At 55.8% G+C, this 27,619-nt stretch overlaps 7 protein-coding genes across 7 annotated transcripts; 3 read left to right on the top strand and 4 right to left on the bottom strand.

Annotated features, from left to right (window-relative positions):
• Positions 1-97: 97 nt before the first annotated feature.
• PG986_008437 (uncharacterized protein) lies at positions 98-286 on the top strand (the record flags this gene model as incomplete). The annotated part of the gene is made up of 1 exon (XM_066844659.1): positions 98-286. The coding sequence occupies one exon, from the start codon at positions 98-100 to the stop codon at positions 284-286; it is 189 nt and encodes a 62-aa protein (XP_066700771.1).
• A 1,657-nt stretch (positions 287-1,943) lies between these two features.
• On the top strand, positions 1,944-2,614 carry PG986_008436 (uncharacterized protein; the record flags this gene model as incomplete). The annotated part of the gene is made up of 3 exons (XM_066844658.1): positions 1,944-2,189; positions 2,246-2,291; positions 2,505-2,614. 3 exons carry the CDS (start codon positions 1,944-1,946, stop codon positions 2,612-2,614), a joined length of 402 nt encoding a protein of 133 aa, XP_066700770.1.
• Positions 2,615-3,187: 573 nt separating this feature from the next.
• Positions 3,188-6,990, bottom strand: PG986_008435 (Sterol 3-beta-glucosyltransferase UGT80B1; the record flags this gene model as incomplete). Its single annotated transcript, XM_066844657.1, has 2 exons — positions 3,188-3,710; positions 3,788-6,990. The coding sequence occupies 2 exons, from the start codon at positions 6,988-6,990 to the stop codon at positions 3,188-3,190; spliced, it is 3,726 nt and encodes a 1,241-aa protein (XP_066700769.1).
• A 1,793-nt stretch (positions 6,991-8,783) lies between these two features.
• Positions 8,784-10,643, bottom strand: PG986_008434 (uncharacterized protein; the record flags this gene model as incomplete). The annotated part of the gene is made up of 2 exons (XM_066844656.1): positions 8,784-9,725; positions 9,789-10,643. The coding sequence occupies 2 exons, from the start codon at positions 10,641-10,643 to the stop codon at positions 8,784-8,786; spliced, it is 1,797 nt and encodes a 598-aa protein (XP_066700768.1).
• Positions 10,644-12,087: 1,444 nt separating this feature from the next.
• PG986_008433 (glycoside hydrolase family 5 protein) lies at positions 12,088-14,101 on the bottom strand (the record flags this gene model as incomplete). The annotated part of the gene is made up of 6 exons (XM_066844655.1): positions 12,088-12,241; positions 12,492-13,027; positions 13,086-13,699; positions 13,757-13,853; positions 13,921-13,980; positions 14,033-14,101. 6 exons carry the CDS (start codon positions 14,099-14,101, stop codon positions 12,088-12,090), a joined length of 1,530 nt encoding a protein of 509 aa, XP_066700767.1.
• A 1,158-nt stretch (positions 14,102-15,259) lies between these two features.
• Positions 15,260-16,955, top strand: PG986_008432 (uncharacterized protein; the record flags this gene model as incomplete). The annotated part of the gene is made up of 3 exons (XM_066844654.1): positions 15,260-15,278; positions 15,693-16,425; positions 16,553-16,955. The coding sequence occupies 3 exons, from the start codon at positions 15,260-15,262 to the stop codon at positions 16,953-16,955; spliced, it is 1,155 nt and encodes a 384-aa protein (XP_066700766.1).
• Positions 16,956-19,186: 2,231 nt separating this feature from the next.
• Positions 19,187-20,806, bottom strand: PG986_008431 (uncharacterized protein; the record flags this gene model as incomplete). The annotated part of the gene is made up of 2 exons (XM_066844653.1): positions 20,626-20,806; positions 19,187-20,515 (listed from the first exon to the last, which is right to left on the bottom strand). Exons 1-2 carry the CDS (start codon positions 20,764-20,766, stop codon positions 19,187-19,189), a joined length of 1,470 nt encoding a protein of 489 aa, XP_066700765.1. The 5' UTR covers positions 20,767-20,806.
• Between the last annotated feature and the right edge of the window lie 6,813 nt (positions 20,807-27,619).

The raw sequence follows: 27,619 nt of genomic DNA, 5'->3' as shown, positions 1-27,619 counted from the left end.
GCCCGCGCCACAAGGGCCAATCAGCCGCTAACAACTGCTTCAGACGGATGGGTTGGCGGCCTGTGGTAGCAAGCCGGCGTCCAATGGCAGACCCAATATGCGATCCAAATCGAATCGGGTAGGTGCCAGCTGCGCCTGCCAGAAGACTTGCGGCAGGGTGCAGAAGGTGCAGAAGGTGCAGAAGGTGCAGAAGGTGCAGAAGGTGCAGAAGGTGCAGAAGGTGCAGAAGGTGCAGAAGCGTGGTGGGAAGGGTCGAAGGGGACCTCAAGAAATCAAGACGAAATGAATGCAGGCAGAGCGCCAAGTCCGCCCCCCCGAGCATGCAAATGATGAATCATTGGGAATGTTCAGTTGATCAATCCCAAGATGAAACATCGTAATCGTCTTCACTCGGTCTGCAATTGACCTCTCGTGGATTCCCCCGAGAGCCGCCAGTGAAGAGTCGGAGCTCGGTTCTGTACCGGACCCCAGCATTTGATGGAAGAGATCTATGTATGTATCAACCCCCACATAAAACCAGTTCCAGTACCATGGACGGACGAAATGGAAAGGACGGCCCACTGAGGAGCGGAGGAGTGCTCTGAGGAAGAGGTGCCTCTGGGAACTGCTGGACTGGCGTGCGCGTCGCAGCCATATCCGGATCCCAATCCAAATTCGAGTCAATAGACAGCCTGAGAAGCATACCTACCTTCTCACTTGTAGTCTAGTAATTCCCTCCTCGCAAGTCCCACTTTCAAGCCACCGGCGGCATTGGTGGCTATATTCTGCGAGCAAGACGCGCATGCCCGGTCGGGGTGAGCTGGAAGTATTGCACGTATGTACATATGCCTGCCCGGAGCCTACATACCACTACATCGATGACCTACATGAAAAAGGGCCCTCTAGTCTCAGTAGAACCTGGTAAAAAGGCCTTGCTGGGCGGCTTCTGGGATCGTTTTCAGCTCTACCCACAATATTTGCCAACGGCGCGTTTCTATCTATTTTAACCTTAGCATCGATGCGGCCAAGGCAACAACACAGCCTCCCGGCGGGCTTGCTCGTGGGTGTCGGCAACCGGCACCGGCCGCTGGGCTCGTGGCTAATTTTAGGCCGTCTGATAACAGTACGCAACCTGCATTTCATCATCGACGAGGAGTGCGGGCCATGCTGGCTACTTGGGGGAGTTCACCGCAAGGGCTTGACCTGTTGATGCAACATCCATCTGGCATGCCTCTGCCGCAATCCGTCCGTCTGTAGGTATCCCTCTCTGGCTACCTGCCTGCCTGCCTACCTGCAATCCGGCATCATCCCGAGGTCGTCACTCCTCCCATTACCCCTAACTTGCCTGCCTTTACGAGCAGCAGCCAGCTGAAATGGGAACACGGGCTGGCTTCCTCGGTGCCACAGCGTCCGTCCCGTCGCACGAGCAAGGCCGGGCACTTCGCAAGATCGACCCCAATGTTCCAAAGCCCACGTCTTAGTTTCGAGCTGATGTGTTACCCTCATATTTTCTCCCCATATCGTTACGACAGTCCACGATCGCCTGCTCATCAATTCAGGCCATCGTGTAGCAGAGTAGCTATATGCTTGCTTCAATACCACATGATCTCATCATGCCGGGCGACTTGACGAGGCCTTCAGGAAGTCAGTCACGCAGAACGCTGTCCACTGGTGCTATGTTAACACACCAGATTGCTGCTTGCCATGCATCCACTGCCAAAGGAACATAGCATAGGCCAGATGGCCAAAAAAGAACTGGAAAAGAGGATAGAAATTGCAAAAAGAGAAATTCTTGCACTAGCCGCGAATCGAACGCGGGGCCCATCGATGGCAACGATGGATTTTACCACTAAACCACTAGTGCCTCGTTTTGGACGCCGTCCAATTGGATGAAAGAACTGTGATCTATTCTCCAATATAATAGTTAGAGCCATCGACTTGACCCAAATCTATCATACCACAAGATGGTACCGACTTCTACAACTCGCGGCTTCGGCCCCGATACTTTTCCCAGAGCGACAAAATTCTGTCGAGTGCCCGAGCCGGCCATGACTGGTCCAATCCTCGTCGCCTCTGCACTTCTCTCCAAAGCGATCCCCTGGAACGTATTGACTGATTCCCCCTCCTTCCAACCCCCAGTATCTGACATACTCGGTATGCCATTTCTCGCCCCTCGCCGCTTCGCTGTCTGGACAGACCACCAGCATCAAGTCAGTGGGATGCCGTCACCCGAAGACTTCCCACTCTTGCGTAATCGAATGAATAGTATGCGTTCGACGAAGGAACTACCGATGGTATTACTTCCTTACGCAGTAAGAGCGCGTTGCTGTTGGGTTGGCATGAAGCACGCCTCTTGCAGAACCACCCGAGTGCAGTAGGAGTTCATTCCAATAACACCGAAGATGTGACGAGCAATGCTTTTTGTCCTGACCACTTGGTGGTATTTCATCGATGTCACTTGATTACGAAAGCCGTAGCATACGCGAAAACCCTTGCTCCCTGTGTGTAATGCAAAACATTAACAGCTCGGGCATCTAACACACAAAAGGCTGTAGACTCTGCCCCCGTATCCGGCTGCGAAGCAATACTACCACGACAGCTACAACAACTCATAACTCTCCCAGAGCCTCAATAACCCGACATAACTTCACCAGCCGCAGCTACGATACTCTACACTTCAAAATACCAAGCCGGCGTATCACAAGGTCATATCTTGACATACACTCACAAGTCCTTAGTCACCCAAAAACCATCCTCCATTCAAGTCTCCTACGGCAAACCTCCCCAACACAGGCACGTTGCAAATCAACTTGATGGGCGAATAACACATTGATTATACTCAGTAATAAAGACTCAACATAAGAACTCTGCCCTAGTGTATAGCCGTAAGGTTTCGTAAAGGGAATCGAAGACTGAGTAAAACAAAACAAAGAAAAAAAAAAAAAAATAAAGGGGGTATCCATCAGCAGGAAAACAAGAAAACGCAAACAAAACCGACATGAGGATACCCGTCGTCGACCCCGTGTGTATCCATCGGCCCATCCTTCCCCTATTCCAAGCATGCTTACACCGTTCTACGCGTCCATTCTACCCAACCCATCATGCAGAAGAGAGCCCTTGGGTAATGAGCAACCGGGAGTATATCTGATGTGCATCTCCTTGGGCAAGATGTAACTCCTTCCACTGAAGCCCTCACCTATCCTCAACCTCATCCCCCCACCCCCACCGGCGCCGTATCCTGCCGATTCGGCGCAACCCGCTCCCCCTCCACATCCTCCCGCACCGCCCGCGAAGCATTCTCCGCCGCCTCCCGCTGCACCTCCCCCACCACCTTCTTCTTATTCTCCTCCTTCTTCTCCCCTCCCTTCTCCTTCTCAGCCTCAACCTCGTCAGCCTCTTCTTCCTGCTGCCTCGACAACCTCCGACTCCTACTCCCACCCTTATTGCCGTGGTGCGTCTTCGTAGAAGACGCGCCCCCTCCTCCCCGACTAGCAGCCCGCTCCGGCCCCAAACTCCTCCTCCGCGTCTTCCCCAGCACCGCATTAATCGGCTCCCCATTCTTCACCGCCGCAATCGCCCTCTCCGCCAGCTCCACGCTCTCAAACGCCTGGCCCCGGCCCCACTCCCCGTGCTCCAGCCCGTACTTCTCGCCCGGACTGCCACCACTGTCTTCAGCATTATTGCCGCCAGTGTCGTTGCGATCCTGATGATGGTAGTGCAAGTGCGGCCTCCTGTGAATCCGCGCCGAAATGCTCCGCTTCCCGTTCTCCCGCAGCACCAGCTCCCCAGCTGCCGCATCACGTCGTACCCCTTGTACGTCTCCTCCGACAGCGCCGTGCGCTCCGCCGGCGACAGCTCCAACAAGTCGCGCTGCGCCTGCACGATGCGCGCCCGCCGCACGTACCGCGCCGGGTTGTGCCGCCGCTCCAGCTGCTTCGAGATGCCCTTGAGCGTGTACCCGAACGGCGACACAATCGCCGCGATGGGCTTGAGGACTAACCCGCCGAAACCCATGGCCACGCCGCCGAGCGCGCCACCCAACCCGTCCTGCTTAGCGCCCTTGACCGGCAGCCGCACGACGCCCGTAACGCCGTCGTAGATGCCGAAGACGAATTCGTGCCCCGCGGCCTGCATTCCCGACTTGATGCCCGTCACTCGCGGCGGGCGGCGCACCGTATCATCTCCGTACAGTCGGGGTGCGTTGTGGAAACCCTGCGCAATGGCCATAGCCAAGTCGACTGGAGCCTGGGCAATGGCCTTGCCAGACTTCTCCAGTCCCTTGGAAATATCCGCACCGTACTCCTCAGCAGCATTCTCATATCCCGGAGTAGTAGCCGTGAGAATCGAGTTATTCGTAAGCTGCGTTTGCGCAGGCGGTCGCGGCATCTGGTTCTGCTGTTGTCCAGATTGCTGCTGCTGCTGCCCGGCACCGGAAGGACCATTCGGGAATGGGAACTCGGACGAAGCGCCATTGGTAGCTTCAGTAGGTTTTGGTGTCTTGGGCTCCGCCGCTTTCTTCTTCTGTGTCAGTTTCTGTTGGCGCTTAGCCTCCTTCTTCTTCTTCCGCTCCTGGCGCTTGGTCGACGTCCTGGCGATGCGCATCGGCACACTCCCAACCCCTGTAAAGAACTCGCCAATGGCGCTCCCCATAGCCCCAGCGAGACCCGTGACCGGCTCGCCTGGTCCCTCGAAATCGTTCCACTCCTTGTGGCGTATCAGGCGCAGCCGCCGCCATGACAGCAGACCCTTCTCCACGAGGATGTCGGCTGCCACCGCGCTCAGCTTGATACTCGTGTCCTTGACCTTCCAAACAGCCACGCGGTCGCTGAGGATAGAGCAACGCATCGACTCCTCCCCGCTAAACGCCAGGTGGTTATGGAACGACTTGACCGCGTTCTTGGCCCCATCGCCCTCGGCCTCGATGCTCTTAGCAATCTTCTGCGCACCCCCACGCGCTTCATCCGTCAGGCAGAACTTGATACCATCCGCGAGCTTGTCGGCGTCCAGCTGCTTGTAGGGCACAGCCTCGGGCCCCGCGCCCGCGGTGCCGATCATGGAACCCCAGAAGTGCTGATCACCAAAGAACGGCACCACCATGGTGGGTAGGCCGCACTTGAGCGCAATTGCCGTGGTGCCCGCCCCACCGTGAATGACGCAAGCCTGGACCTTGGGAAATAGCCAGTCGTGCGGGGTGTTCTCGAGCATATATATGTTGTCTGGCGTATTCTCGCCACCCAGTCCACCCCAACCCTTGGAGACCAGCGCCCGCACGCCGGCCTTCTTGACACCCTCGAATATCATCTCGGTGAACTTGTCCGCATCGTCAACCACAATTGATCCGAAGCCAATGTAGATGGGCTTTTCGCCTCCGTCGAGGAACTCGACAAGGTCCTGGGGCGGCTTGAAAGTAGATGCGAGATCGAGGAAAGTGAAGCCCGCAATATCGATCTCTGGGCCCCAATCTTCTGGTTTCGGTACCAAGCCCGGGCTCCAAAGGTAAGTGTACGGCACATGGAGTCGGTACGTAGAACCCGGAGCCCAAAGTGTAGAAACCGGATCAAGCTTCAGCGTGGTGACACGGAAATCGTTGACAAGGTCGCCGAGTCCTTGCCAGACCATCATCTCCACTAGGGGGTAAGACATGAAATTCGTGTACCCGGGGTCGACATTAGTCTTCTTGATACTGGCCAGCGGGTGCGGGAAAGCCTGGGTGGGTGTATAGGGGAACGTGAACATGAGATGCAGCGGGATGCCCAAGGCTTCGGCGCAGTGGATATGGGCGAAACTGGGCGGGTTCGCAATGATGGCATCGGCAACGAAGGGGGCTCTGTGGCCCATCATCTTGAGATTGGCCTCATCCTTTTCGTTGTCGGTGGCGTTGATGCAGGCGCGCCAGAAGCCGTCAAACATTTCCGCCATGGCGTTACGCCTGCGGCCAATGTCGCCGGCCTTGACAGACTCGAGTTTCGGGATCATACCGGGGTTCTTCACCATGAACGCCATCAGCTCCGAAGGATCGCCTCCGACCGAGAAGAATTCCAGACCCGAATCGTTCTCCACAAACTCTCGGAACGCTGGGTGGGTCGCTATCCGGACGCGATGGCCGTAGTTCTCCTTAAGGACCTTTCCGATCTTGAGGAAGGGCTGCGCATCTCCTCTCGATCCAATGACCATGATGACAATATTCAGCTTCGGCCGTCTCGCCGACTGCGATGTGGTGGTCGTCGCCGAGGAAAGACGCGACGGACTGGCCCGTCCCGACCCGCCGGCCTTCTCGGTCTTAGGCACGATCCTCTTGACGGCCGTTCCCAGAGCCTTGGCCAAGTACCCCGTGTTGCTCGTGTCGTGGACCGTAATGTTCAAGCGGCCGTCTCTCTTAACCTTGCCCTTGGTCTTGTATTGCTCATTGCCCACCTTGAAGCGGCGGTACTGGTCGTCGCTCCTCCTCCGCTTCTCCTTGGCCGAGGTTTGGCTCTGTTCCAGCGGCGCGCCTGGCGTCTCTTGGCGGTCCTCATGTTCGTCTTCGGACCCGGACGAGTCGGAGCTGTCGCTGGTCTCTTCCTGCTCGCGGCGCGCCTGTAGGGCGGCGTTGAGCACAGAGATGTTAGTCCCAGCCCGCTTAAAGGCCGGCAGGGCAGTCACAGTCCGATTGAACCCTCGGGGCGCGTCCGTCACGAACCGCCTCTGTCCCTCGAGGGAGGGGCGCTCATCCTTCTTCTTGTTGGGGGAAGACTTCAGCGGCGCGGTCTTTGTCGTGGCGGGCGCGCTTGTGCCGTCATCCGTCTTCGCGCGAGGGGGTTGCTCGTCATGGGCGGCAGCGGTCTTGGGCGGCGAGACGGGGGATGTGATGTCGGGCGGGACGAGGCTGGGGTAGACAATGTTGCCGTGGGCATCGCGGACAAGGGCGCCGGGACGGTCTTCGCTGTGAGTGTCGGTGATTTGTAGCGTCTCGTCGGACGGATCTGGCTTGATCGGACCCGAAGGCGGCTTGTCCAACTCAAGACCGGGCATCGAAACCGGCAGTCACTCCGAACGGAGCACTGGGCTACTATTTGGCAGCTACCCTCGGTCGTAGCTCGTTGTCGTCGTCGAAAGAAAGGTCGAGGTTAGATTGCCTTTACGCAGGGGTCGGAGAAGCACCTGATTTCTTCCAGTTTCAGAAACCAGATCAGTTTGTCTGTCGATACGTTCTGCAGCCCCGTCTGGCTGATCTTTGGGCGATACAGTAGGACGAATTGTGATGTTCCAGTGGTAGGGATCAAGCGTCCGGCAAGTATGGGGATGTACGGGTTGCTTTGTGGTAGATCCTATCCACAATCGATCGGTATTAATAGGGAATAAAGCAGGTTTGTTGGTACATCAGGGGGGGCGATCTGTTCAGCAGAAACCGATACTTGGGGTATATTGATTAAAGAAAAGAAGGGTTGTGGCTACAGGATTGCAAAAGGGCAAGTGGACCAAGTCAAGTCAGCACGGCAGGAAACGACACTCGAAGGTGTCACGAGAGTTTTTGGCAGGTGAAAAGGTGAGGGTGCATGACATCACATCTCGATGGTTTCCCCCAGCACAGCACAGATTGCGGCCGGGCGGGTGGGTGGTTGCTGTAAACAATTCGACCTTAGCGGCTTAGCCAGGGGCTATGGGCGCTGACGGTGGCCCCTGTCAAACCCAATTGGGGGCCTTTGTCAGGGCTAGGCCGGAGCTATCAGCCCGGACAGCCCCTTCTGCCATTCCTCGCCCCCTGCAAACAGCGCTCGTGGTTGACTGCAATCGTGCCGCTCTACCCCAGATCGAACCTGGACGGCGCATGGGTCCTGCCTGTCGAAATTGCAGTCCGTTTCCCTACACCAGAGCCAGTGAGTACGTAGCAATCACTTCAGCACCATGTGCGCTGTACGTCCTTTTTCGAGACACAAGCGACGCACTGCACGACGGGATTCGTCACCACTGCGTTTGCAGTGCGCGGGTGGTTTCGTCCATCGCTTAGGTTAGGACAAACCAAATTGATTGGGGGATGACTTGTCTGTATCTCGGTTCCAGGGGAAATAGCACAGAGACTCTGCCAGAATAACAGGTTTTCGGGGTGCACCCCGGGCTCCCGACTTAGTGTTTCGTCTCCCTTCCAAGAGTCTTAGTGGGCTCGTTAAGGTTATGGTTAAAGAAGTATCGCTCGGATTCGCGACGATCGGGGATCTGGAGGCAAAACTCTATTCTCACAAGCATTAATCCAACCAGGCCTCCAAAGGCACCACGGATTGTCAGATCCATGGCCACAAATGACGAAACATGCAAAAATAGAAACAAAATGAGAAAATCTCGTATTGCACTAGCCGCGAATCGAACGCGGGGCCCATCGATGGCAACGATGGATTTTACCACTAAACCACTAGTGCTTTCACGTGTCGTACCACTTCGATGAAAAAGATACAACTTATCTAACCTTATATAGCTGTTCGTTCAAAATGAACAATACCAGTGCCGTCATTTCCAGCCTCGTTGACCATCTCTCGCTTCTTAGGCACGTCGTGAAGGTCAGATGCGATATACTAAATAGAACCCATCATTATCATAATGCGTCTCATTATCGCAGCACCACGTTCTACTCTCGAGTTCTAAAGCGACGTTACGGGCCCGTCACACCGGCCAGGATAAAGGGGTTCTCTCTCTCTCTCTCTCTCTTTGCCTCTCATCATGCCTCCTCCTATCTAGCCAGAACCCAGGAACCCCATCCAACCCGCCAAGCTTCCTTTGCCTTTCCCAGTAACCCGCCAGTCGGAGTACCATACCATCCCAGGGTAAGTAATTTATAGGGGAATACTCCTCAGCCTATCCACCAGAATAGCCAGCTCCATCTTCTCCCCCTCGCCCAGCTCGGGCACGCCCTGCTGCAGCTTCTCCGCGCCGGCCACGAGCGGGTCCATGAACCGCTCCGCCACGGCCGCGCCCATGCCCGACGGCACCACGCCCTTGAGCCCGGACGAGAACAAAAAGTAGCCGAAGTTGGCCACCTGCGAGAGGAAAATGTTGTTCTGCGCCCAGTGCTCCGCCAGCGCCTCGTGGTCCATGTCCTTCAGCTCCTGCATGTCCGGGAAGATGAAGTATTGGAGGTGGTCGACGACCTCGGGCCCCGTGAACGCGTTCGCGCTGGCCCCTTCCTTGTTGGCGGCCAGAATTTCCTCCTTTAACCACGTCACGGCCACGGCCTTGAGCGTGGCAAACATGCAGTTCTCCAGCAGGTCCTCGAGGATCTCCAGACGGTTGTGGTCGTCCGGGTCCGAGTGGAGGACGATGCCCGCATAGGTCGTCGCGGCATTCCGCACGTGCAGGTCCGGGTGGAAGACGCTGACGAGCGTGAGGCTGTGGTGGTAGGCCATGCACTTGGTTTCTTGGTTGGCCGAGACGAGCTTCATGTGGTTTAGAGCCAGGCCCACGGTCACGAGCGCATCGGCGATTCCAGGGTTTTGGACAATCTCGCTTTGCGGGTCCGCACCTAGGAATCGCTCCAGTAGCGTGTTGTGCTCGGGGAAGAGGTGCATCTCGGGTGATGGGTGGTTGGCCTCGAAAACTTCAGCCGAGAAGATCCAGTAGGCGATCAAGGACACGGCGCCGCCTGGCGACAGCTTGATCTCGTCGGCTGAGTCAAAGTTCTCGAAATTAGCCAGCGGGTCGAAACCACTGGCCTTTTCGTATATGCTCTTGACGAAAGATTGAGAGCAGTCGTCGACTCCCAGATCGCTTAGTATTGACTGTGTTCCCCTTGTTTAGCCCAAGTCTCGAAAGCATCAGACTCGTATCATGTGTGGACTTACGACAAACTGGCCGACCACGGCATCTCGCTGTTGCAGTGTGTCGTCCTCGGTATACTTCTGTGTCATGGTCTTCCTACCCGGAAGGTTCTTTTCGGGGTAGTACTTCTCCAAGAGGCGGGCGGACCACTGCATCTCGTTCTCGTTGATGTACCTCTGCAGTATACACGTGACAAAGGCCTGGAGCAGTTTCGCCTGCATCATCTCCTCGGTCGGGTCCTCCTGTTCGGCCTCGGGGTCCGGGGCGTTCTTGGAGGCATCGCCGTCCTGGTCCGGGTTGGCGACGTTGATGCTGGACTTCCTGCTGGGCAGCGGCGGCCGCTTGCGCCCGGAGAGCGAGCGGACCAGGTTGATGACGGACGCCGTCATCTCGGGCGTCGGCTGGTAGGCTTCGTAGACCTTGACCAGCGACGAGCCCAGGAACCTCGACGGGTACTTGGTCTTGATGCGCCGGTGCAGGATGGCCAGCATGCCGAGCAGTGTGATGAACCGGGCCGCGACGTCTTTGGGCGGCTCGGGCTCCTCGGTCTCGGCCTCGGCCAGCAGGGCGTTCTCGTCCCCGGACTCCTCGCCCAGCTGCTCCAGCGCCTCCATGACCTTGATCATGACCTCGCGCGGGTTGCCTAGCCGGGCGACCGTCTCCAGGCACGTTTCCGCACCCGGGATGCGCAGCAGGATCTGGACGAGGTCCCAGCCAATCTCCTGGGTGAGTTGGGGGTCCTTTTCCAGGACCTCATTTACGGTAGGTAGGACCTCGGGCGAGGTAACATTGTACTGCAGGATGGTGAGGTAGGTGAAGCGGTCCTTCTCCTTAGCGCCCTCGCGGATGGCAGTGATGGCCTCAGACAGGTCCGGCATGGCGACAACGGGGGGTTGCAGGCGTCCTAGGGTATGCGACAAATCAAATAGAGAATTACGATATTACCTAATCCGACGATGTAGGTATAGATACAAGAGTCATGGGTGGAATACTGTGTAGCTTGGGGTGCGAAAAGAGGATGAACAGTGAGTAGAAACGAGTGTCTTGGCGGCGGGTGGGTTTGGGAGGTTTGCTTGGGCAGGTGAGGTGACGTGTGTGGTGACAGGCGGCCGGATTGATGAGACGGGGAATTGCCTGAGCTTTTCTTGGGTCCGCGCCGCCTGGCTGAATGAGGGGCATTGATCATGGATTGCGCTGGAGTCTTGGACCTGCCCATCCTGCCCATCCACTCCCACCACCTCCTCCCCAGTGGCCTAATCTTCTAGCGTCTGGCATCGTCAATTAGCATGCAGCGTTAGGGGGGGCTACAGGGTCCCCGTTCAGGGCTACAGCAGGTCGAGTCGATTGCTTGCTTTGCGCTCCGCTTACTGCTTCAGTAGAACCTACTGCACTGTTCCAGGGGTGTCCCTCTACCCCACCATCTACTGCGGGGCTATCGCCTATTCTAGAAACCCATGAAGATCGTCAAGGCATTTCAAGGCATTCCCATTGCGCTTTTGATGTGGTGAGGTGGCTGTTGCTGGTGTTGCCTAATAGAACAGAATGTTTGACTGAGGCTATTTCCATGCTTGTAGGTGAAGCAACTATGAGCAATGCCTGCTCTTGAATATGAGAGAACCGATAGGCAGCCTCCCTATTTCACAAGGAAGTGCCTGGAAGCGCAACATATCAAAATGCTCTTCGCAGCTGCCTCGTTCGCCAAAGCAAGTCACGAGTGCCTGGCCGTGAACAAGGCGGCACCTACGTAGCACACTCTCATCTGACCTCTGACAGCTGTGCCCATCCGTCGCTTACTGTCCTCACCCGTTCCCCTTCCTTAGCTGCCGGCAGTTCACCACCCCCTGACCCCTGTACACAGCGTGTCTCATCAATATTAACCACTATTCTCCGAGCCGACCACCCTTGACCAACTCATATATCTGAAGGCACCGGCAGTACGAGACATAATAGCCTTACAACACCATAGCACAGTCGGCGGTGGTGTGGGTGATATCATTCAGACTTTCCTTTTTCTCTCGACCACGAAATCAGCAAGACAAATATGATACAAAAACAACAAATTCACTCAGAGTTCTGGCAGCAGTCGTAGGACAGTAGTTTGACAAGAATGTATATATCTTGTAATTGTGTATAGTAGAATCCAAACGGCCATATATAGTTCCTGTATATTCCGACCGAGTCCCTTCGGGCATGTCTGCCTCTTCGTTGGGCAGGCGCCGTAAGGCGCGTTTTGAAGTGGCTCGCAGCCCCTCCAAAAACGGTGAGTGAGTGAGTAGCCACTCCTCGTTGATAATAGATAATAAAGTAGAAGGCCTATGCGGCCTATCGGTAGTATGCCCAAGGTCGTTCTCGTTCTGATCGTACACAGGCTCCGGCGTCAAGTCTCGTGCAGCTTCGATCTTGATAGAGAACAGAACATGCCATCAGAACAGCCATGAAGCCCTTTCCACCAAAATCAGCGCCCAAAGCCCAAACCCTGCCTTTCGCTTTTCTAGCCACCCCAATAAACCGACAGCCCAAAAATATAAATACAGAAGAAAGTTAATAACGACACCCACATCCGAACCGTAGATCCAGATTGTCTACTATAACAGCATAGCGACCAGCGTTCCAATAAACACCAGTCCGCTTGCCACCGTCGGCGCCGCGGGCGCCCCACCTGTAGCCACCGGCCCCCAGCTTGGGACCCCGACCCCGGCGCCTTGGGCAGGTGCGTCGGCGCCGACCCCAGCGGGCTGAGCGCGAGCGGGCGGAAGGTCGGGTTCGGCATCTCGGGCGGCGCCCCCGTCGCGCTGAACAGCCGCGTCATGGTCGTCATGTCCGAGATGGGCGACGTGATGAACATCTCCGTGAGCGAGTCGATCGGTCGCGTGCTGAACTTCGAGACGACCGTCGGCGCCGCCGTCAGCAGCGGGATCGTCACCACGTTGCCCGTCGGCGTCCCCTTACCGGGGAAGGGGACGATCGAGGGCCCAAGCACCATGGTGCTGTCGGGCGACAGGGAAGTCGGCATCTGCGCGGACGGCTTCTGGGTCTGGGTCGGCTGGGCGATGGTATCGTTCGAGAACGAGAAGCTGTTCCAGGGCGCCATGATACACTGCATCATCAGCTGGTTGTCCACCATTTTGCCGTTCTGTTTCGTAGGCGTGAGACCCATCACGTAGGACGCGTCGAAGCTTCCGGCCGCCCATCCGACGAAACCCACGAAAACATCCGAGTTGGCGTTGATGAAGTTGTTCTGCGAGCAGAAATCCTTCAGGCACTATATCATAGTCAGCAATCAATAACACCCATGTCTAATCCATGCGAGATATCCTTACCGATGCAGCGCCTGATGCGCCGCTCTCGCTGACCAAGCCCTTCCTGTCATTGTCGCGGAGGAACTTCGCAAGGGCCTTGAATTCCTCCACGTTATCGGTGACGCACTCCTTGTGGGTTCCCGAGTTGTCCTCGTCGAGGTACTTGTGGATGTCGAGCACCAAGTTGTCGGTCGTGCCGTCGGGGTTCTGGATCCCCATCAGGGCGGTCGCTGAGCCGCTCGAGACCAGCGTCGCCGCGCTGTCGAAGTTCGTGCCGGGCAGCAGGATCATCTGCGACGTGGCGCCGGCTTGTCGGATCGCGGTGACCACCTTCTGGCACGTCTGGGCCCAGATGTTGACGTCGAGGTCATGCGGCTCATTCATGAGTTCGAAGGCGACCTTGTCGTTCTTTGCGTATTTGGTTGCTAGTTGGGTCCAGAGGCTGACAAACTGATCGTCGCTCGGGCCGCCCTGCCCTATGACACCACCGTTCCATCGCGCAAAGTTGTGGATGTCGATCATGCAGTGGGCGCCAGTTTTCAAGCAGGACTGCACCATCTGGTCGTATTTCCCCAGGTTGTTCGCGTCGAGGTCGCCCCCGAGCTGGTTGTTGACAAGGAATTGCCAAGAGATAGCTTCACGATGTTAGTTGACCCAGGTTCCGAAAATAGCACGCGGGGCGGAGGGCGTACGAAGCCTCATCATGTTCATCCCAAGATCGCCAACAAAATGTTTCATCTGGTCAGCGCCATCGCCCGGCAGCTGGGCAGAAGATAAAGCGCAAGTGCCCTGGAAGTTTGGTCAGTTGGCCATGTCCTCGCCTAGAGCGTATGATAGAGTAGACGGTAAAACTCACATCGGTCTGGCATCCAAAGTCACCGCCGGCAATTGATACACCCTTCTTGATGTTAGCATCCTGGTGAGGCACATGTTGTTTTACATCGTCATGCGAGATCTGCTTAACCTACCAGATACTGGACCTTGGCCAGTGCCATAAAGGGGGCCAAGCCCAGTAAAACGGAATTATGGAACAACATGATCAACACGAATAGAGGAGAAGAAGAAGAGTCAAAACGGAAACACAAGGACAGGAAACGAAAATGGGCAAATTCCAAGCAGAAAAAGTGAAAGTGAGTGTTCGACTAGGAACGCGAACGAAGGTAAAGACGTTGGCCGACAGCAAACGGCATGAGGTGGGAAAAAAAGGGGAAAGGAGAGAGTATCCAGGCGGAAAAGCCGTCCAAGAGTCAGTTCAGTCCAGGTCACTGATCAAAGCAGAGCAGAGATGGGCTGAGGCTGTGGCCGGGCGTTGGTAGGGCGTTGCGCCGCGAATATATTGAAATGAACCGAACCTTTTCACCCCCATTTCGCTCCTCTCTCTCTCTGTTCTCTTTCTGCACTGCACTGCTCCTCCTCCCCATCGTGGGCAGAGTGGGCTTTCGGCAGGGCGACATGGACAGGGGCCAATCTACCTAAGCTTTTAGGACCCGATGGGACGGGGTGGCCAATGAGGAGGGCGGAATGGGACGATTCTTTGCTTGCTGACAGGGGTTTCTCGGAACCTCAAACACGTCAAGTCTCAAGCTCCGTCCTGCCTGGTTCGGGCCAATCCCCTTCTGCAGCCAGACAGCGGAAGAACCAAGGACCAAGGGCTACGAGTTAGCCTCGAGAGCCAGCGGGCGCCGGCTGTGCTCGGGGCTAGGCCGACTTCGCGTTAGGCTGGCGGTCAGATATGGAACGATCCGAACTGGCCGCAGAGCGACAACTCTGCCGGTCCACTGTCCTCATCATTTAAACGTGCAAACCCGTCTCAGTGATCCCACAAACCCGGGTTTGGGCTGGGCGCCGGTGTGCTGTGCTAAAACAAGTCGAACGCCTAGCGCTGGGAGATAGAGTCTGGCCTGGGGCCTTTTCGAGCTCCTAATTGACACGAAGGGGGCGCGGTGGGTTTCTTGAAGGACCAGGCCAGGAGAGGGATTTATTAGGTCTCTGGGCGAAATACTACAGTGCCCAAGGCAGGGGGGCCGTTGATGCTGGATGCTGGCATGGACTGGATGGAAGGCCTAGAGGCTAGAGGGCCTGCTGCTGGACTTCCAATTGCATTCGTTGGTCGATGTGTCCAGGCTGCCAGAGGCGTTGGCTGCAGATTTCCCACTGCATAAACCTCCCAAGCCACGCGGGGTCCCAGTTTAATTATGAGCCACACTGTTGACCGTTGGTCGTTTCATTGGGGGCGAGACCTTTCGATTGATGACCTTGCTACCTCAGAATTGGATGCTAAACCGCAATCGACTTCAATGCCTCCAATGCAGCCTGGGTAACATCACCCGATCTTGGAGGAGATTCAGGTACGTTACCGTCCCAAATATCGCGAAAGAAGGAAATAGCAACGCAACATAATCACCGATCTGCTACGACCCTGCACAGGGATTTCCGCAGCCTCTTAAACGGAGAAACACAGTCCGCCGTCCAGTTGGATTCGACCTCGGAGCCTCCAAGCTCGTTCAGCTGGGAGGATCCCAGAGGAGGAGCCCGGTCCTAGGAGCGCCATTAGCGACCCATCCGCCGCTCCCTTCGCTCCTTGTGGCCCCACCGCGATTGACGATTGATACGACTCAACCAACTTAGACCACCACCGGCTAGTCCTTGCGCAGCCAAGCCGCCGCACGTTGCCGTATCGTTTGCGGCCAGCCAGTCGGCAGTACACCAACAATCTCGGCAGCAGCAGCGTCAAACATGTTGCGCTGGTGGCTGGCTCAGAAGCTGCCGCCGCGCATCTTCGCCCGGCGCAGATACGGCACCTACGGCTCCTCCTCCTCGGGCGGCGGTGCCTACTACGGCCTGCCCCCGTCCGCGTCCTCGGCCCAACCATCTGGTGCACCACGGCCATCGGCGCCACCTACCTCGGCTGCGCCGCGTACGAGGTGTACAACGACGTTCAGGAGGTGAAGAACGGCCGTTCCCGCTCCGGCTGGCTGTCGTCCTCGTCCTCGTCCATGACGTTCGAGCAGCTCGAAGCCGAGCGGGCCTTGTCTCACGTGCGAGGTTCCTATTGGGGCCACGGCCAACAAAACCCACGACGGAGCAGCGCCGTCGACGCGTGGCAGCCCGCGTGGCTTACCAACTCCAGCGTCGTCGTCCGCGCCGCCCTCTGCACCAACGCCGGCATCTTCGCCCTCAACAACCTCATCCCCTCGACGTGGGATTACTTTGCTCACGTCGCCGCCTCGGGTCGGAACTACACCCTCTTCACCTCCATGTTCGGCCACGCGGGCCTCCTGCACCTGGGCTTCAACATGTATGCCCTGACCCAGTTCGCGCCTCATGTGCAACAGAACAAGATATTCCAGGGAAGCAATAGGTAAGCCGATCAAACCACACCTCCCATCTCTCGGCTGCTTCAGCCTCAACGAACATACCTCACGTCTTTCTATTACTTGACCGGTAAAACTAATCTCCGAGTCTCCTCCTCCTCCTCCTCCCCACAGCCACTTCGCCGCCTTCTACCTCGGCTCCGGCCTCGCCGCCAGCCTGGGCCACCACCTCTCCACCGTCTGGCCCAACCCGGCGGGCCGGCTGTCGGCGGGCCTGGGCGCCAGCGGCGCCATCATGGCCATCCTGGCCTCGTTCGCCATGGCGAACCCGCACGCCGAGATCGGCATCATGTTCGTCCCGGGGAGCCTGCCCGCGCAGCAGGCCCTGCTGGCCCTGACGGCGTTCGAGCTGTACGGCCTCTTCGTCGGCATCCCCTGGCTGCCGCTGGGGCACGCGGCCCACCTCACGGGGCTCGCGGTGGGCGCGGCGTACGTGCACTTTGATGGGCGGAGGTATTTGTGGACGCCGACGCGGCGGTTGGCGTTTCATTCGATGAGGCGGTTTAAGATGATATAGGCGGCAGGCGGCGTGGGACTCCGAGACGGAGGAGAGAAAGAGGCGTGACCTGACCTTCGTTGAGAATGAGCCAGCCAGCATGGCATCAGGCAGAGCTATTTCCTTGGACGGATCTGGCCGAGTGGTGCTTATGGAGAGCGTTGATTCTGAGTTGATCACGGAATGGATCATAGATTGACGCTTCCGGATATAATGTAGTTTTCGTATAAGAAGATACCCCCTCAATCATTATCATTATCCTTTCACTTGATCACCAACGTCCCAACACGCTCCTTGCACCTGGAGTGAATGCTTGCCCCTCTGGTTTGGGTTCATGACACCGAGAAACACTTACTGGCGATGATGGCATACCTTTACGGCAGTTCAGACAGGATCGTAGTTGCTGAACTGGGCCACCTCGCACGAGAAAGGGAGATGAAGAAATGGTACGTAAGTTGCAGTTCGTCGGGAGGGAAAGAGAAAACCCGAGCGAAGCAATACATACTGCTAGCAAATCCCCCAACAAGACATATCACCTTGATCCCGCTGCATTGTCGACAGCCGGATAACCTCCCTTCCGATGGCCCCTTTCCAACACGCTGGCGCCCACCCATGCTACCTCCCAACCAAACCCCAGCAACCCTCACCCTCACCCTCAACCTCACCATCACCATCAGTTCACGTCGAGTCGAGTGAAGCGAAATACAGCATCCCACCCTACCCTGACCACTTCATCCTCGTACGTGGTACATCTAATAAGCCGAACGACGTACGTACATACATCTAATAAGACATGAACCCCTCCCGGGCCCCACCCATCAGCCGGCCATTCTTCCGTTGGCCTGTCCTGCACGCATGTCGAAACCCCATCGCACCCCCCGTTTGTCCGGCCGTTGGGGCTCCGCCGCGCGTCCCCACCCGTACCCTCTCTCCCCAGCAAGCCATCCAAGAGAGGGGACGCGTGCGCACACATACATATGTATACCTACACGCACGGGATCTAGACCACACACACGCACTTACGTGTCGACGAAGGAATCGAACGAGGGGGCAGAAGACGTGGCGTGGGACATTGGGGACTAACTGCCTACGGGCACCACACCACGTGAAGGCCTCACTCACTGGCTGGGATGAGCTGGCGTTATCCACCACCTCTGCCTGTCTCTCGCCCGACAAGAAGACGGCGACAGCCCACACCGCTCACACAGGCTGGCTTGATTGTGCGGTGGGATGAGTATTGTGCAAGAGGTCAAGGAGGGGGAGGAAGGGTAGAGGCGCGTTTCGCAAAGCGACCCAGATTCGTGTGATTTCAACACGACTCCCTTGGCGGGATGTCGATGCTAAGAAGTATGCAGACGTGATAACGAAACGAAGGCCAAGAGAGTGAATGAATGTAGTAACAAAGCAAAAAATGGTATTGTGGTATATAATAATAATTCTAATGGTGTCGCTGATTGCTGTGCTTCTTCTCGCTACAGTCTCTAAAGTGTGTCGCTGTTGGTGGCACGTATGTGTTCCCCTAGGTCATGATCGTTGTTGGCCGACCCAATAACCCCAATGGATACTCGGATATATGTCCATCCGTCCCCATCCCCGAGTTGCCATTCCCAATTCCGTTCCCGTTCCGTTCCGTTCCTGCCGTCGTAGCTCCTATGTGCGTATATATATATCCTTATCGTCGTATAACCGTAGCGTTTGTAGTAGTTAGTGGTGTCCCTAGTGATGATGGAGTAGTCTGTACATTCCCATCCCAGGTTCTGTTGTTGGTGTTGTTGTGTATTCGTACAAGGCGGACTGCCTGTTCTTGGACAATGATTCGAACAGTGGAGTCGAATGGTAATCCAGAATTGTTGAAAGATCATCCTCGATATTGGTCCGTAATCCGGACCCGCCATGCCGTTCCACGAAGCTCTACCAATAAAACCATCGCTTGCACTCGTTTCCGGGCTTGCGATGATGGAAGCGTTCGTTGAAATCGGCGGCGAAGGGATTATTTCAATCACGGTGGCGGGGGTGTAAAGCGTACATGGTTGTGTCGTTCAATATTGTCGGTTCTTGAATGAGATGACGACAAGCACTATTAGCCGAACAATGACGCATCGACTGCAGTAGATGCCATACTAGAAGCCAACCCATATTGTCCTCTGAATAGTGTGGTGATGCATCGTATGTAGAATATTAGTCCCATCCCTCCCAGCGAGACGAGGTTGTGTGATAAGTGGAGAGCGAAGAGACCCTACTGGGGGATCTCATTACTCTCGCGGCCGGATAATATCCGCCATCCACCCCGCATCACTGGAAAGGTCATCCAGTCCCGCATCGATAGTCGGCAGGTTGAGCAGCGTCGTGTTGTTGCACAGAGGCAACCCGTTATCACTGCGGGCGAGGAACTGAGGTGACCCAATGGTGGGCAAGTCGCCCGTCTGCGTCACCACGGACGCGTCCCGGTGGTGCTTCTGTCCCGCCTCCGCCGTGGTCTGCGGCGGCAGGCTGTAGCCCGCGAACGGCTGTTCCTTGCCGAGCTTCTCGTCCTCGCGCGAGAGGCGACGGTCATCCAAGTCGTCCTCCTCATCGTCTTCGTCGTTATCGCCGCCAAAGTACGACGAACTGCTAGCGCCCCGCGAGCTGCGCGAGCTGTGGGAGTCGCGCGAGATGCTCGAGGTGGGCGAGAACGGCATCGTGATGGCGGATGAGCTCGAGGACAGGGAGAACCGAGACTTGGGGATGTGCAGCTTGAACGCCGTCGAGTGTGAGTGGCGGACAGTCGTGGACGGCTCTTGCTGCGGCACGATGGTATCTGAAGAGACGTTCAGGCAGGACGTTATGGAGGGTGATGAGAAGCTGCGGAGGAAAGGTGGAGGCGACAGCAGCGTGCTGGGTGCCACCTCGGCAGCAGCATGGCTAGCGAAGTTGTCGTCGTCCTCGTTTTCCTCCATGATCTGCTCGGGTATGGAGAGGCCAATGTTAGTCTCGACGGGAGGCGTAGTGACAACGGGTATGTCGTCCGAGAGGAACCTCCGTAGTGCTTCGGGCGACATGTCGCGTGACCGGCTGCCGCCCGAGGGCGTGGTGCTCCGCGTGTTACGCTCCGACGGGTAACTCTGGCTGCTGTGGTTGCTGTGACTGCTCTTCACCGAGGCCGTATCCGAAGTGTCACTCTGGATGGCACCCTTGCTGCGGTCCGCACTGCTACCACGGTTGGATGGCTTCAGGCCAAATAGTCGTCGAGCCGAGATCCAGCGTGGCGTGGGCGACTGTGAGCGTGAGGGCCTCTGGGGTTGCGATGCCTCCGGTGTAGGTAAAGGCTTGTGAAGCTGCAACGCCTCTGTTGGTGATGAGCTGACGAGGCTTCGGGCCATGCCAGGCACCGTGGGTGCCGGGCGGGGAGATCTGAACTTGTCCATGGGGTTCATGGTCCTGTAGTCGGCGGCAGTGATGGAAGTCATGGAAGCACTCCTGTGACGGGAAGGATGTTCAGTGGGAACGTCGAGGGTATTTACAGTCTGGCCCGGGAGGTAGGGACAAGACGTAGTGCTGGGCATGGCAGGATCGTGTGTCTCAGTTGACCCGTCTATCTCGTACTGTTGCCTGGTGTTAGTTCACCGCGCCAGAGAGTATTGTACAGTGCGTGCGTACGGGCGTATATAGGAATAATACGCGGGACGATTTGCGGTCAGGGCTTGGTGCTTACGTAGTAGTAGTATGTCTGACCCATTCTGAGACCACCGGTTCGCTTGGGAGAAATGAAGCTCTGATCACCATCACAGACGATGTCTCGAAAGGTGTGGCAGCCTCGCCATTGTCCTCGGGAACGGCGTGCGTCCCGCTCCATCTTATATGGGTTGGAGAAGTTGTCCCAGGACCCAAACAACTGGACGGACTGGATGGACTGATGCGTGCGACTAATGCAAGGTCAGCATGTATTGTTCTGAAATGGGTGTGCCTGGACGCATGCGACTAATGCAGGGTACAACGGAATCAAGAAGGACATCCAGCAAAATTGAACATGACATGACATGACCGGCTGCTACTAGCAGGCTGGCGTACCTGGTGCTGGCGTACAGTACTTGGTGCTGGTAGGGCTAAGGCTGCCTGCCAACCAACACCCACGACGTTGCATCCTGTCCATTGCGCACTCGGCAGTGGGTCAATCCGGGGTCGATGGATTCAATAGAATCAATAGAAACATCAACACCGCCAGAAGACCGTCGTCAGCTGATCTTGGGCGGTGCAATGGGGGATTTGGGCGACAGGGCACCCATTCCTTCTCCCACTTGCTGCCAACCACCATCCCACTCCCATCCCATCCCCATCCACATCCGCACAACATCCTTGGCCGGATGCGGCGCAAAAGGCAGGCAGGCAGGCAGGATATGGGCCGGGGTGCGTGGTGCGTGGTGCGTGGTGGCGGGCTGCACAACTTTGCGCAGGGGGGCGACTTGCTCCAATGGCAGACTGCCAGGTACCCGACCGGCATGACCGGGGGCTAATTTGCTCAGTCATAATAGGCTGTATAAGATTGGGTATAATAGCCACCAAAAAGCGAAGTATTGATGAGCCATCGACCGGGAATGGTGAAAAATGTGCTTTCTTCTTCTTCTTCTTGTCCTTTCCGCGTACTTCCAATTCTTGAGGAGATTGCCTCGTACGGTACCATCCGGGAAATTGGTAAGGCTGATTATTGAGAGCAAGAATGCAATGAATATTCAATGCCGGCGCCAGGGTGCAGGATGTGTGCAGGGTACTCCGTGCTGGCTGGCCCAATGGGGTACAAGCCGACCTTGGCAATGTCTCTCTCCCTTGCGTAGATTACCGCACCAACAAGGGGAATTGCTGAGCTGGGGAGTAGGTAATAAGACAAGGCCTGTCTCGTACGGCACACGGACGGGCACGGCTGACAAGACAAGAAGCCCTATGCCCGAGTTGTCGGGTTGGGGGGAAGAAAAGAAGAGGGAACTAATGCGGGATAGGGAACTCGAACGGGAAGGCAGAGGCAATAATGGCGACCACGAGGCGCATCGGCTCCAGAAGAAGAAAACGCCCGCAATCAAAACGCAGACCCGATGGAGCAGGTGGACGAACATGTAAACAAACCCAAACGAACGGGATACGAAAATGCCTGAGACTCACAGCAGAAATGTAAAGAGGGTTGTCGAGGGGTCCATGGTCGCCTCGGGCTGGGATCGAGATTCGCCCATATTTGAAGTCGAGACAAGCCCAAGCCCGTCCATTGCGAACTTGGATATAACAGGGTGTCTTGACGCTATTCCAGGGTTTGCCGACCAAATTTAGGTAGCCGCGCAGTCTGTTGCACACTCTTCTTGCTGGAGCTTCGACTTTTAGTAATGAAACACGTTGGCCCTCACTGCCGACATGTTTCAGTAGACGCAAGATCCAATCAGTTGGCTGGCTCGAGGTTCTAATTGTAATTGCCCAGGAAATCCCCCAATGGAAACGGAACTGCACCGAGCCAATGGTATGGGCTCGAGTGGCCGTGGCCCGGAAGCGCCGTGATCCTTCTTGGGATGCGATAGCGAGGTGAGGCGAGGCAAGGTGTTTTGTGCCGAATTGTGTATAAGTCCCGAATTGCGCTTGTGCTGACTGGCTGGCGCTTACGGCAGGAAGCGAGCGAACGAGCTGATGCAGGGCGCCCGAATCAGGAAAGGGACTTGCACTGCGCCCACGGGTCGGCGGATCGGTTTCCTGGTTTGGTGTATTTGTGTCTCAGCGTAATCGATCGAGTCGTATCTTCAAAAAGTGCCCTCCCGTGGAAACGATATTGGTGGTTGTTGTGGTTGGTGGTGGTGACGATGATAGATAGATAGCGCTGACTGGACAAGATTTCGTTCGGGTTTGGTTCGAGGAGTGGGAAAGGCTTCCAGTGTAAATAGATAGTCGCAACAATGTTCTTTTTTGATCAACACTTGCAAGGGAACGAATGGGGTAGGCCGGCCTGCCCATGAACTAGTCAGACGAAGCTGAACTCGGAGGGCTGGAATAGAATGCCTGCTCTTTTCCTTGCTTTTTTGCGCTGCCCTCCCTGTTTCTTTAGGCGCTTCGCGTCCTCGGGACAGCCTTTAGATTATATCGTCAAGATAGAGGAGCAGCTACTAACTAGTAAAATAACGACTAGTCCAGGAGAAGAGGTTCAAGCGCCAAGACTTTCGATGGTGCTTGTCAGAGGGAAGCCAAAACGCTGCTGCTGGCTTGCCCGTTCCCAGTCGGCCCCAGTGAGGCGTGGGATTGGCTGTGGTGCCTGGGGCCCGCTAACTCCTGGGAGGCTTAGGCGGGCGGGAACAGTTCGACACAAACGGCTCAAGAGATCCCAGTTATTTCGCGGTGGGCCATGTTTGAGAAGTGAAGCTAGGCCAGATGAGCTGGGAGCGGCGTGTAAAGCCGCCAGTTCTGTTCCGAGGCGGAGACGACGGCAGGGGGGAGAAGCTCAAAGGCAAGGTCGGACAGATACAATCCAAGGCACGGCAAGGCGAGGCAAGAAGAAAGTCGATCAGCAATCGACGGCCGAAATCGCGAAACTATTGTCGCATTGCATTATCGGGACTAGAAGAAGAAAAGAACATGGAATGGCGTGTGGATCTTGGACAAGCAAGATCTGGATGAAGGACTTGACAGAAGAAAAGAGGGCTGGCTGGGCAGTCTGCAACATATTAATCCAATGTCGGTTTGACTGGACGAGGGCATCAATGTTCTACGACCAAGGCCGAATCTACAAGTACTGCCAGCACTGTTTATCTTAGATTCCCTGCTAACCCTCGTCTTTCCAGCGAGCACTCTTTGGCCTCTGTTGCCCCGGAAGCAGGGCAGGGCCGAAGCAAAGTCGTGGGAATGACGACAATGCTTCGAGGTCTGCGCAGCTAGTGCGGCCGGAATCGACAAAAGATGGTTGGAGGGGCTGAGACGAAAAGGAACGATCTGCACAGGGGGCCGGCGAATGGGGTCACGGCTTTCTCAAACACACCTCCAGAGTGGCAGACGGGATTCGTCGATGCCGCCGCCAAAGAGACTAGGTCCTGCAGACGACGGGCAGCAGCTTGTAACCTTCCTCTCAGAGAATCAATTGGTATGCCGCCGGGAGAGCTGTACGCATTCTCTTTGGATAGCATACGTCAATGGGTAGCATGCGTCTCTCAACTTAAAGGACTTGCAGCATGCGCAGAGAAGCCAATGTATGTATGTAGGTCATATGCGACTGTGATACATACATCATTGATGTCGTGCACCAGAATCTCACCCTCTGCGTCGACTGCGTGACCTCGTGCATCGCCGAGCCGTCACAATCTACAATCTAGTGACCACACAACAGCCCAGACGGGAGAGAGATAGAGAGAGATCAAGAGATAGGGACGGGCAGGTAACAATTGCAAAGCGTTTCGCTGCATCATCCAAACCGTGAGGGCCAATCAGTGGCATGTTCACCCACCCAACCTACCCGTACGGGCTCCATGCCGAGAGTCAGGTTCATTTCGCTCGACAGTTTCGCCGGTTTGAGCCAATGGGGAGCATCGGCCAGGCACAGAGATGAAGGAGCTTTTTTTTCTTAGAATAAAATAAAACGTGGTGGGGTAAAATGATCGGCAGTGGGTTAGCGACGGGCAGAGCCAATCACAGCCGGCCGGGCCTCTTCCTACCCCAGCGAGATTACCTCTGCTACCCAGAAGGACATTGAAGCGAGGAGGAGGATTGAGGATTTGATTGATTGATGAGTGAACCCGTCTGTGCGCAATAAGGTTCTCACCTTCGCATTCGCGGGTAGTAAGCAGGCCTCGCTTGCAATGCTTCGTCGACACGATACCACGAGAAACACCAGAGACAGCATGGGAGAAGCAAACATGCAATCCTCGTCCTCGGGGCCGTGGCTTGGATGTTGTCTCAAACCCAGCCAACCAACATGGGCAGAACGACAGGAGCAGCCGAAGGCCTTCTTCGTGTGCACTACGGCTGACTTGACTACTGTACCTACTGCATGCGGGAACAGCTCATGAGATACCTTTAGCGCATCCTGTAGCATGGGCAACCAGGAAACAGGGTTCTGCAACTGCTGGCCAGGCTTCTTTCCTTCTATCATCATTGATTGGGACGAATACTCTTTGTTCGTACGCTGTACGCTGTACGTTGCTTGGCTTGGGTGGAATAACAGGTTTCTCAACAGTTCGTTCGTCTTGTCGACGCTAGCTCCATACACTTACAGGGCCAGTGGATGAGACGGCTTCAACGGATATGAACACCACACACCACACACCACGGTGGAAACGGCGAACACATCGGGTGGGCATCGGCAATTACAATACAACGAACATTGAAAGGACACTACACACTACCTGCCTGTAGTATTGCCTGCTGCGTGTAAGTGCATGGAGGCGAGAGTGTGAACACCACCGCAGCCTGCAGCTGTTCCCATTGATGTTTTCCTCCCCCCATCTACCGGCCGCCGATGATTGGCTTGTTATTTCTTCACATCACGCTCATAAAATTAAAAGATGCATGTACCTTACATACCACTACCACCATGAGCCATGCCAGCGACTAATTAGTTGGAGCCGCACCATCGCTCTGGTGAGGTGAGGAGTCGCTGCATCCTTCCTTGATCCATCGGAGTCGTTCCATCGACCACCACCTTCTGGATTCTGGTACATTTGACCGGAAGGGAAACATCTGCAGACGATCTCCAATTTCGCGTGCTTGTGCACATCTTGCAAAATCTCGCGAGAGGCAAAACAAAAATAAAACGGCCTACAGCTCGAGTGAGTGTGTCAAATGTATTTTTGCCAAAATGCAAAAATGTTTGCTTGCTGTCAACAACGAGCCAATGAAGTGCCTGGATGCAACGGCCACACCTTCCGTCACTGGCCTTTCTGTCAGCGCCCACGATAAAGTTACATGAAAGGGATGACAGCCCGAGACAGTTCGGCCATGCGCCCCAAACCGGCTCTTGGAACTCTAGTGTGAAAAGCCGGCTCGAAAGTCAACTCTCAAATTGATTTGTGTAAGGGGATTGGATCAGTTGCGCAAGTGAGATATTCGAGTGATCCTACCGGATCAGGTAATATCAAGGAACTCTCGGTCATCGTGCCGGTCTCACTCTCATACAGGCGAACAGATAGATCTGGGAATCTCGGGGCTATTAAGAGCAGGGACTGGTCCTGTTTCTGTTGTAATTGGGATTACCTACTGTAGAAGAACATGCCATACCACTGCAGCACTGTATCGATCATTTCTGAGCTCTTGCGCTCACTGCCTGCCTCGTCAGTGCTCTCCCTCGCTCAACGTAGTTCGTGCGCCATCGAAGCGGGAGGCGCAATCTTATTTTCGGAGAAATGGGCAACAGAGGGGCTACACACGCAGCACGCAGGGGTGGACAGGACAGGCACAGGCAAAGGCACAGGGAGGGAAGAGAAAAGAAAAGCCCACGATTTGCCTTATGGGTGCCCATGCATCATCCTGGTCACCCACGAGATTAATGTGACATTGAACTACCAGAGGTCGATCACAATGGACCAGTTTTTGTGCCGGCTATTTCCGTTTGGTTGGTCACTGTGCACACAACATTTTTTTCGTTGAAATGAGAGTTGAGTTTTACGCGTTATTGCTGCAGTGTACAATGCAGAGAGGTTCCATTCGGGACTCTCGGGAGATCAAGTAGTGTTCGCGATAATCATCGGATCCGACTCGGGATTTTCAGTGTCCGCGATGCGGCGTGGAACTCAAATTACACTCGCTCACTTACACACGATGTAAGTGCAGCAAGTACTACGCAGTGCTCTGGGCAGTAGTACCTATTCACCACTAATAATACACTGATGCGCCGACCAGTTTGGCCTCTGGTTTCAAAAACATGACGACGAGTGTTACGCCCTACACCGCCGAGTGAGAGCGAGAGTGTCAGCGCTATCAATTGTGTGACCCGTTACCCAGCACTAATAACAGTAGCGCAATCCTTTGAAGTGTGTCTCCCCCAATTTTCTTAGGGCAACCACTTTGCGGCACGTTCATTGCCGGGCCTCTCGCAATGACATCACGGCAGTCCTCTCCCTCTCCGCTCTTTTCGGGACCCGATCGGGATGCCGCCAGTCTCCATAGCGACGGGGCCACGCACTGGGACGAACGCGCCCCCGGAGCAAAACCTGATGAGACAGCGAGGTTCGATTTCGCTTCCATGGAACGCACTTGTTGCGACTACCTAATTGGAGCGCACTTACATTTTTTTGAGAGTACTCAGGCCAGCAAAGTGTGACATCAACAAGCTTTGATGTTTGACGATCTCCTTCTTCAAGATTGACAGTGCTTTCTTACTGTATTGTATCATGAGGCTTGTGCTGAACGTCTCACCGCATCTAGGCCCCAATCGTATCTGATTTCTGTGTGTGTGCGACAAAATGCGCATCCCTGATACGGGCCTGGGAGAGATTCCAGGATCAGCTGTTGAGATCTTACAGCGAGCGACTTACAGCAGACCGTGGCCTGGCCGACGGCATTGACGAACATTCCTTTTGTTCGTTCATGCGTGCAGCCAGCCGCCGCTGCGCTCGGCCGAAGGATATTCGGTGCGACCTGCAGTGCAGTCAAAATATCGCGGGCGGCTGATCGCCGGCATATGCTGCGTCCCGGCGCAGCTGTGATCGCATTGGGCTTTGGGCTACACGGACGACTTGGAAGCTTCGGGAGTAGGC

Source organism: Apiospora aurea, assembly GCF_038362705.1.
Source record: "Apiospora aurea strain CBS 24483 chromosome Unknown utg000005l_segment0_segment0, whole genome shotgun sequence".
NCBI lineage: Eukaryota > Fungi > Ascomycota > Sordariomycetes > Amphisphaeriales > Apiosporaceae > Apiospora > Apiospora aurea.
The sequence above is the reverse complement of the archived record's forward strand: the minus strand, read 5'-3'. Positions and strand labels throughout refer to the sequence as shown.